The sequence below is a fragment of the Gobius niger genome (genome assembly GCF_951799975.1).
Source record: "Gobius niger genome assembly, chromosome: 17".
Classification (NCBI taxonomy): Eukaryota; Metazoa; Chordata; class Actinopteri; order Gobiiformes; family Gobiidae; genus Gobius; species Gobius niger.
The window spans coordinates 16,633,404-16,643,245 of record NC_136868.1 but is presented as its reverse complement, the minus strand read 5'-3'; the positions used below and the strand labels follow the sequence as shown (position 1 = coordinate 16,643,245).

At 40.1% G+C, this 9,842-nt stretch overlaps 2 protein-coding genes and 1 long non-coding RNA gene across 5 annotated transcripts; 2 read left to right on the top strand and 1 right to left on the bottom strand.

Annotated features, from left to right (window-relative positions):
* Positions 1 to 281: 281 nt before the first annotated feature.
* Positions 282 to 3,246, top strand: amh (anti-Mullerian hormone; the record flags this gene model as incomplete). Its single annotated transcript, XM_079575697.1, has 6 exons — positions 282 to 507; positions 884 to 966; positions 1,337 to 1,445; positions 1,508 to 1,586; positions 1,807 to 2,192; positions 2,769 to 3,246. 6 exons carry the CDS (start codon positions 282 to 284, stop codon positions 3,170 to 3,172), a joined length of 1,287 nt encoding a protein of 428 aa, XP_079431823.1. The 3' UTR covers positions 3,173 to 3,246.
* A 476-nt stretch (positions 3,247 to 3,722) lies between these two features.
* On the bottom strand, positions 3,723 to 5,103 carry LOC306977014. 3 transcript variants are annotated; one of them, XR_013793794.1, is made up of 5 exons: positions 4,948 to 5,103; positions 4,686 to 4,724; positions 4,478 to 4,612; positions 4,294 to 4,370; positions 3,723 to 3,971 (listed from the first exon to the last, which is right to left on the bottom strand). It is a non-coding gene; the product is annotated as an uncharacterized lncRNA (long non-coding RNA). The 3 variants fall into 3 exon arrangements; XR_013793796.1 differs by lacking the exon at positions 4,948 to 5,103 and having other exon boundaries at positions 4,686 to 4,817; XR_013793795.1 differs by lacking the exon at positions 4,948 to 5,103 and having other exon boundaries at positions 4,478 to 4,817.
* Positions 5,104 to 5,546: 443 nt separating this feature from the next.
* Positions 5,547 to 9,842, top strand: oaz1a (ornithine decarboxylase antizyme 1a). The gene is given in 6 exon segments (XM_079575148.1): positions 5,547 to 5,785; positions 7,989 to 8,055; positions 8,057 to 8,143; positions 8,510 to 8,685; positions 9,006 to 9,091; positions 9,193 to 9,842. Coding segments are annotated over 6 exon segments (669 nt in total). The 5' UTR covers positions 5,547 to 5,666; the 3' UTR covers positions 9,327 to 9,842.

Below are 9,842 nucleotides of genomic sequence, written 5' to 3'. Positions count from 1 at the left end.
TGTGGATGTGGATGTGGGAGGGTCGCATCAAGGGGCTTGGTTCATTTAAAACAAGTCTTTGAGGAAGAGGAGCACCATTAGACTGACCACAATTATGAATATGATCATCTGTGGCCTGTTGATGCTGGGGCTGTCCAGTCTGAGTGCATCTCTGCAAGTATCTCAACATGGGGGTGATATTGAAGGTATGTGATGCTTTAGCACATTTGCACAAGACTCAGTCCATTACAGCTTGTTTTTTATATCTGTATATATTAGCCAAAGAAGAAACAACAGATGCAATGAAGAACCTGTCTTCCAATGCTGCACTTGTGATCCACCCTCACAATGCACCGTGCTTTGTGGATGACATCTTGGCAACTCTGCGTGAAAGTCTGGAGGAAAATGGTCAACTCAGACACAACAGCCTGGCCCAGTTCGCAGTCTGCACAGACAACTCTTTAATGTTTATGCAGATAGCAACACAAGCAAGCAACAATGGCTTCGGTGCTCTGTATCCAACTGAAGGTAACACCCTACAGGCTTAGTGCATGTTGTTGATGTGTTCAGCAGCGGGTGAACAATTTTAGCATAATATCAGAAAATTAACCTTAAAGGAAGAACTTCAGGGATATAATAATGCAATGAGAGTATCCGAGGTTCTCCAAAACAGCTGCTCCATTGTGATATTGTTTATTCACAGAGGTCTATCACAAACAAGAGTGCAACACAAAATTCAGTGCCCTGGGTACGAGACACTTTGGGGGCCCCATACCGCAAGTTCTTAATATGATTTTAAGCAATGAACAAGGTTTTTGAGGCCCGTGCATAAACAGTACCCTTTACCCAGTCCGATGCCACTGTGTGTACAATTTAATAATGCTGCCTATGCTTTTTTTTTTAGTGCTGGTGAAAATGGAAGAGGACAAGAAGGTGCTCACGTTGACCTTTGATTCTCCTGAATCTCCTCAGATGATGCTCAAGCCTGTACTAATTTTGTCAATTGAAAACATGATCAAAACTTCAGGCATTTGTTTTACAAGTCCGCTTTTGAATCCCAACATACAGGTATTTACCAAAGCCAACATCACATTATTACAGTACTATTCAGTAGAAGTTTTTGATATGGGCGATATGAGTGGCAGCCTCAGGGCGCATGACATTGTTTTGACTCATTAGTTTAGTGTGGGGCAAGGCTAATGTTAAGCTATTCTAACGATGTGTATTTAATTCACATAGGTTTGTTTTGAATTCAAGTTCAGAAAGATTTTTGTATTTCAAGTGAGAGAAGAGGTTGTTCAAACAAGCCAGGACCGCCACTGCTACTTTATTGTTTTTTGTGTGTCTCTGTTCTCAGATTCCTTGCACTTTAGAAGAAACTCAGTATATACTGCTGACAGGAGCAGAGGGCCATTTCCCCCAAATATGGAAGATAATAATGTCACAGACAACGTCCCCTGACACAGGTAAGATGGAACTATGCTCCTCAGATCACTCCTTGGTTCGTGCTTTTGTGTTTGTGCCACAGAGCAAGACGTTGATGGAGGAAGTCCAGTCAGCATTCTCGCACTTCTGCTTTTCTCAACCCAAAGAGGAACCGATACAAGGTTTGTTATTGCTTTTGTCCTCCTAAGTCACAAATAGTCCATAGTACCCCAATTATTTCAATGTCAATTCACTCAGTCTCACACAAATACAATTCAATGTATTTGTACGCATATATATAATGTTGTTGTTGTTGTTTTTAAATTACCAATGCTAACCAAGAAACTAACTTTTATGACTTCTTTGTCCTGAAATTATTTCATTTTGTCTCTTAAACAACAGTGACTTGTCCCACAATTCATTCCTGTGTGCGCTGAAACATTTCCTGGTACAATCTTCTCCTCAAGACCACAACGCCCCTGTTGTAAACCTGGAGTTGTTGCGGTCCATGCCCTCTCAGCCAATTGGCCTATCCTCCAGTGAGTCTCTCCTGGCAGCGCTCATCAGATCTTCGGCCCCCACCATCCTGTCCTTCACCCAGAGGTCCATGCTGCATGCCCACCACGAGGAGCTGGCCTTGACTCCTGCCCTGCTGGAGGAGCTTAGGCAGAAGCTGGAGCAGACACTGGCTGATGTGCTGGAGTTAATGAAGGAGGACGGCAGGTCGAGAATGAGACTGCAGAGGCTCAAGCATCTCTCTAGATTCCCATTCTCTCAGAGTGTACAAGGTGGTAAACCCAGCTTCAAACCCTCAGCTTTCAGAATTGGTGCTTAATTGCTATTGTGAAATGTGTTACTACATTATTTATTGACATTAGCCTGGCCTATTTGAATGTATGAATGCTGCATCCCACAAAAATCAGCCAGACATTTTACTATTTTTATCACCATAGTAATGCAGTGTGTACCTTTTCTTATTGTTTACAATTGCTGGCTGACTGTGCGTCTCTATCATAGCAATGACAATAATGCTCATAGTTGCTGGCATGGCCTTTGAAACCTTCAACAATGAAGTGGGTGAATTAATCAACACTATAACTGTAAACTTTGCAGTGTTGACTTTTTTTTAATATTCTGTTCAAATTGTGTTATTTATACTTTTGTCCTTTTAAGCTTTTTTATTCATTGTCTATAAGAAACATCTATTTACTATTTAATTGTTTGCACGCTATCCCGTCTTTGATTGCACATTTCCTGTCTATTTTGCACATCCTGTGTGTTTCTTGAGAGCTGATGTCACAAGTGGATTTCTTCATTGTGAGAAATTCACCAATAACGGCTCATCTGATCTTTTTCCTCTTCAGGTAAGCTCCAATATCGTGCATTTCTGCTCTTCAAGGTCCTGCAGACAGCAAGCCACGCTCTCAATCCACCCAGAGGCCAGCGGTCCACCAGGGATCACTCTTCCCGAGCCCCTCGCAATGTCTGTGGGCTGACCAGTCTCTCCGTGTCCCTGCAGCAGTACGTCATCGCTCCCACCATGGCCACAATCAACAACTGCCAGGGCTCCTGCACTTTCCCCATGATCCAAGGCACCAACCATGTGGTGCTGCTTAACTCCCACATCGCGAGTGGAAACACAAACACGCGGGCGCCCTGCTGCGTCCCTGTGGCTTACGACCCGCTGGAGGTTGTGAAAGTGGAAGAGAAGGAGACTTCTCTTGAAATTGAACCCAACATGGTGGCCACAAAGTGCGAATGCCGTTAAGTGGACAATTACATTCTTACAAAAAACTTGCTGATTGCTAAACTTTAAAGTGATACTCTGTAAGTTTGCAAAGTTAGGAGGGATGAACTTTGAAAAGTAAATCAAATTAAACTCCTCCCCTTTTTAATCAGAAAGCCCTTCTTAGTTTGCAAAATGAGGAGAGCCAGAAGAGAATTTTCAAAAGTAAAAGATCAATCTCCCTCCCCGTCCTCCTGACAGGCCGGTTCACAGGAAAAGCTTGTCACGTTGGTCAATGCAGGAGGATACTAGACTTTGATTAGTTGCTGAGATCCAGGAAGAAAATAATATATACTGTATATATTAGTTAATAAAAATTAATGAATAAAACAATTTAGCATTTCATAAAATTTGTTGCAACATTTAGACTTCCAGACTATCACTTTAGAAGTTAAGATAAAGTTGGTTTATTGTATCTTATTTTTACAGAGAGCACAAAAATGTTACACACAGTTGTATTGTATGGTTTTCACATTGACATTAAAGAACAGCAATTTTACATCACTTTTTTTTTAAATCAATATTTCACATTATTAAATTGTGCTGTTTATTTTTTATTATATTTTATGTTTTACAAAAACGTTTTTTCTTCCATATATCCTATCTACACTTGGCACAAAAGGGCTGTATTAAGACGACAGAATCAGATCAGAATTTTCATACATCAAGGCTTAGCTTTGGGTTTCAGGATTGCTTTGTTGCCTATAGGCTTTTTTCGTCTTCTTATGGCACCCAGTTCTTCTGCTCCCCACCATGACTTTAGACTGTCCCACACTGAGAACTGAACACACAAAAATACAGTCAGATTAGTACAAACAAATCAAAGTAATGTTACTATGAGATAAAATATTAGAAGACATTATGGAAGCAAGATTAAAACTACAATATTAAAAGGATCTTGGGTATACAATCTGCTTATCTCAGATGTATAACAAATATATTTTACAAGTTGATGAAATGCAAATCTACTCACAATAGCAAATCTTGAAAAATTATAATTATTAACAATATTTTTGTTTCACAACTAGATTTTCAAATGTATCCCTCATGCCTGTAACACTATGGCAGTTTTGGTCACAATATTTTCTCAATGACTTAAGTACCTGTAGTATTGACCCATCCTGCAAACTTCCAATGAAAGACATTATACCCGTCTCCTCCACAACATAATCTACAGCTTCTGTGAAAATGCAATGCAAAACTTGGTCATATAAAAATAATAGCCTACTAGTCTGCCTACAACAGTATATACTGTTCATATTTAAATGTTCATAGTTAAGTCTTTACCATGCAATTCGCTGACCCCTGAGCTCACGAGCAACACAACCAAAGCAAGAACCAAGCACCGGTTCATGGTGAATCCTTTCCAAGGATTTTGGACTTCACTCAAGTCCGTGATTGACAGAATGCGCTCATAGGACACTGAAAAGATATACCAATATCAATGTCAAATATCCAAACTGCATTTAGACAAAAGCTTTTGATTATATCTTACTTATTGCATTTCCAATGCGTCCTCTGCTCTCTTACAGTCCTGTATGTTGAGATTTATGGTTAAGTTACAGTCCACAAATGTTGAAGGTCTGTGCAACGTGTAGTTAACCGAACACACACTCTGCAAATGTATGTCGGGGTTGTGAACCCCGACATACATCTATTTTAGCCCCGTGGCTAAAATAGATCAAATTTTTTAACTGCAACATGGTAGGAATTTTTCACAAGTATCTCCTTAAACGCAAAGGGAACAAAACACGTACCTGTCTTGAAGTGTTTCAGTTTATGTTGAGCTGTCTCTCTTGCTACCTCTAACTGCTACTGGAGAAGGTGTTATGACCCATAGACTCTGCACTTTGCTTTAGCTCTGAGAGTGACAGGACCAGATGGAGAGTGGGTTACTGTAACCAAGATGTAGGTCCACTGGAGCCTGTGACATGACATGATGCTAAAAAAACAAAAACAAACACCTACATGTTTTTGTTTTGAAACAAAAAAACAATATGCAATGTGAATGAACACAATACTTTATTATGACAAATAATAGCCTATTATTACTTGTTATCATGACAAAGGTCCTAATAGAATTCATTCTTCAATCCATCCATGAAGTTAATCGTTCGTTTGTGTATTTATCAATAGGAAGGCATGCTGTTTATGATGTTATACATTTTCATATGGTTGCAAATGTCGTTGAAAATGAATGAATTAATCTATCTTAGACAAACAGCAATCATTAATCCGCGCCAAGGTCATGCGTCATAGAGACAGATAGAACTTATATTTGATGACAACCCTCATCGATATCACCCGATCAGGCGATTACAGATAAGTGCGTCATCCTGTGGCAGCGGCGCGTCAGAGGGCCCGTCTGTGGCAGGACACTCCCCTGTGTCAAATACAGCAGCCTGGCCGCACTGCCCCAATACACGGCGAAGAGGAGGAGAGCACCGAGCGAGCATCTGCTACGGACGCTGGCCGGATGGTTAAATCCAACCTTCAGACGATTTTGAATAGTCATTGTTTTGTTAGAGAAAAAGAGAGAAATTTACCCGAGATGCCTGTTATCGAGCAGACCAGTAATAAAACAGAAAGTGAAAGGTATGTCGTTGCTGTGCTCCAGGATTAGCGTTAGCCACGTTAGCATGCTAAGCTAGGTTTAAAGCCGCGGCCTAGCCCAAACGCAGGCCGTTTCCTGGCACTGCGAGCGTTTGACTTTAATGATCGACAACAGCAGTATTTCAATGGTCACTGTCTAATCACATATAAATAAACATTTGGTTAGCACATTGTTAATAGAGGGATGTTGTTAGGTGTACACATTCCACCAGAGCACCGATGTGTACAGTTACATAATGTTTACCGATGTCTCCTTTTGCCTGGTGTTCTGTAATCGCCGTGGCCAACAATGGAGCTACATTATTTGGGGGGGTTGAAGATAATAATTAAAAAAAAAAAAGCAGGGAATTTTTGGTTCATGTGACGATGACAGTGAATTTAATCAAACAAACTGAACCGCGAATAGAAGTACAAGACGTGCAAAGATCACCATGAGAAAACATTTTGTTCACGATTGCTAGATCTTTGTGGACAATGACGGATTGAGAAAATTGACGTCGCATCGAATTATTCCCTATTACGCTTTAGTATGTGTTTAATAAGCTTGATCCTATCGAAGTATATTTCGCCGTAATGTTCCAGTTGAGTATACGATGACCAGATAGCAATGGGTGTATATTATGGGTTTATTTATTCTAATTAAGTAATCGGGCCTTGTAACCTCATAGCAAGGACTTTAACTATTAAAACCAACGCTTAGCTTTTAGTGTGATAAAATAACCCTCGTCAGTCTCGGTGTTTTTGGGTAAACATCTGCTTGTTATTTTTTTTCCAAATGCCCTGATTCTACAAATGAAGAGCTCGTTATGTGACAGAATATTGGTTCTAGTTTTCGTTTGGTCTCCACACAAACATTGACCTACTTATTCTCAAAGACTGTTGTGGTTTGACTGAAATCTTGTGCAGACTGTGTATCTTGTCATAGCTACTGTTCAGTGCACTCATAGGAAATTTCCACTGCTCTTTTGCAAAGGGGAGGCATGGGCAGGTTTAGGACATATGTTGACACATTGTACTCGGGAGAGTTTCAGAGTTTAAAGGCTCTCTTCTGTACTTTGGCTGGTTAAATACCAGCATTTTACCCTTTTCGTGGTATCAGACTGTTATACATAACAGCAGGTGCTTTTCCAAACTGTTTTACTTATAAAACATTTGTTGAATTTGTATTTGGCAAAACATGTATTGACTAGACTATTATTATGAACGTGTTATATTTATCCCCTTAAGCTTGTAGGGCTGTTTTTATATAAGATATTTATTCATGTCAAGCTACTCTTACGCAACACAAGACTCATGCTCATGTGAGCACAGCAGATGTTTTTGAGGCAACCTGAGTCTTCATTGTGTGTGCTGTGGGTCACTGCTCTGTTGTCACCAATGCGTTTGATTACCATGCTAACTTAATTGTGCTCTTAGAACAGTGGAATTGCTAAAAGTAGCATGTAGGTTTTATTGTGTAAGCCTTTAATAGGATTTTTGAGAGCAAGGTGTTCTTGGCCGATTTTCCATCACTAACACTTTTAGAGCGGCCTATGTAGTAATGGAGTCCTGTTAAGTTGCCTAACAATTCCTTGGAAAAACCAAACCCTATTTGCATTTGGCACATACTGTAAGTTTGTACGTGGAAGTGTGTGCTCCTGGTGGCTCCTAATGGGTTTTGTTCCCTGTAGGCGCTCTGAAAATAGGCTTAACTGAGCATTGAAAATGTATGCAGCTTTGCACTCTTAACATCTGCAGGAAAAAGCCAGGCTAAGCCTTTAAAGCACTTCCGCATTAATACCAAAAGATGATGTTTTCCACTAAACTTCACTTCTTTAAAAAAAAAAAAAAAAAAGGGGAGGGAGGGGAGTTTTGTGCTCATGGTTAAATAGAAACAAGTCTGCTCACCTCAGCAACTTGCTCAACAGGCATGTGACATACTCGAAGCAAACTCCAAATATGAAGACTTGTTCGTGCAAGTTTACAGTCTCGCCCCAATGTCCTACCTTTTGTTTACAACTACTAAATTATAGAATGATGGGATTTTTATTCTAAATAAAATAAAAAGAACATTCAATCCAATACTTTGGGACATCACATTCTGTCGTTTAATCTGTACATAGCCTAATGCCAATTGCCAAATATGTGTTGCTAGACATCCTGGTGATAAATTGCATTGATTTATTTTTTGTTCATTGTGTTGCAGTATCTCCACCCCCCGGAGGTGCTCTCGCTGTTGCAGTAACCCGTGTCCAGGGCCTCTGTGGTGCTCCTGATGCCCCTCTCCCACCCCTGAAGATCCCAGGTGGGCGAGGGAATGACCAGCGGGATCGCAATCTTTCAGCTAAGCTATTCTACTCTGTAAGTTTGACCTCAATGTGTTATTGTTGACATTAAAATTAACCAATGATGACTACATAATTGTACATGATATGTAACTTTAAGGTTTTTGAGCTTTAGAAAAAACAACAAAGTAAAACAGTGGATGAATGAGGATTTTTGAGACATTGCTGTGGCATCATTAGACACAGATACCGTAGCTTTATGAGCTGAACCTGATATACCCAATTCTCCTGTAAAGCATCACATGTTCAAGCATTCAGTTTCCTGCTTTTTTTCAGTGACAGTTTTTTATTTTTTTTACATGATTTAACAGTTTTGATCGTTCAATACAGTTCTTGATATTTATTTATTGGATTTTTAACATTAAGCTTTCCTCTTTCCTAGGATGCTCAGTTGCTAGTTCTTGAAGAACCCCCTCCTGCCAACAGCAGAGTGCGTTTCTTGCTGTTCGAGCCTAAGCGCTCAGAGGGCAAGCATAGCGTGTGGAGGGCAGTGCTGAAGGGAGGGAACCTTTACGTCGAAATTCCTCCTGGAGCTTTGCCTGAGGGCAGCAAAGATGGGTCAGTCACCTCTTGGTTATTCAGTCTGTTTATGCAGCACATGAAATGGAACACTTTGTACAGACAACAAAATTCTATGAGGCCTTCAGAGTAGATGCAGACTTACTGGATATTTGTCAATTAAATTCACCATTGTAACTTTTTTTTTTAACTGACTAAAGTACTAGTAGGTTGAGATATTGAATTATGCATTTGTGTTTCATCAATTACTGCACATATATAATTCGGCTTTAACTACTGAATCTGGACAGACTGACCTGGCCAGTGTTGTGGGCCTCTCTTGCATTAAAACATGTTTGTGGCTTGTTTTGTCTGAACAGATTTGCTCTTCTGCTGGAATTTGCTGAAGTGCAACTACAAGCTGACCACGTCTTCATCTGTTTTCACAAGAATCGCGATGACAGAGGTAGGCCTTGAATGTCAGAAAGATCTCATACTTGTTATCTCTATTGAACGCACTTGTTACAGTAATCTGTCCTCCTAAATGCTGTTCCCTCCTCCCTGTAGCATCCCTCTTGCGGACATTCAGTTTCCTGGGCTTTGAGATTGTGAGACCGGGCCATCCCCTCGTCCCCTCCCGCCCTGACGCTTTCTTCATGGCTTACAGCATCGAGCGAGACTCCTCATCTGATGACGAATAAAACCACGCTGCGCAACTTATGTGTTTGTTTTCCATAGCTGCACACCTGTATAATTTTTGGGCATAGTCTTGAGTTCAGTTGAGTACGGTTGAGGTTTTCTTGTGTGTAACCATTTACTTGCCACGTGCTGTGTTTTTATGATATTTGCACTAGGGGTAAGATGTTAATATATCAGGAATGTTAAAGCAAGGCCTCTTAAAAATATCTTGGCAATGCTTCCTCGTCACTGTCTCATGTTCCTCATTGCATAGTGCTGTTTTTACCCTACTCCCCAAACACTCCACGAATCATCTCTACAGTGTAAAATGTATGGTTAAAAATCCACTTAATTTTATTTACTACACAAATGGATGTCTTATAGTAGATTGTATTTGATTCGCTTGTTTATATCAAACTTTTCTCTCTTTTTTTTTTTTAATGTGTGCATGATTTTCATTTATTTGGATTCACTTGATAGAAAAGTGCATGTTGTAACTGTACCTAATAAAAGTGTTCCCCTTAAGGCGGTGTCACTGG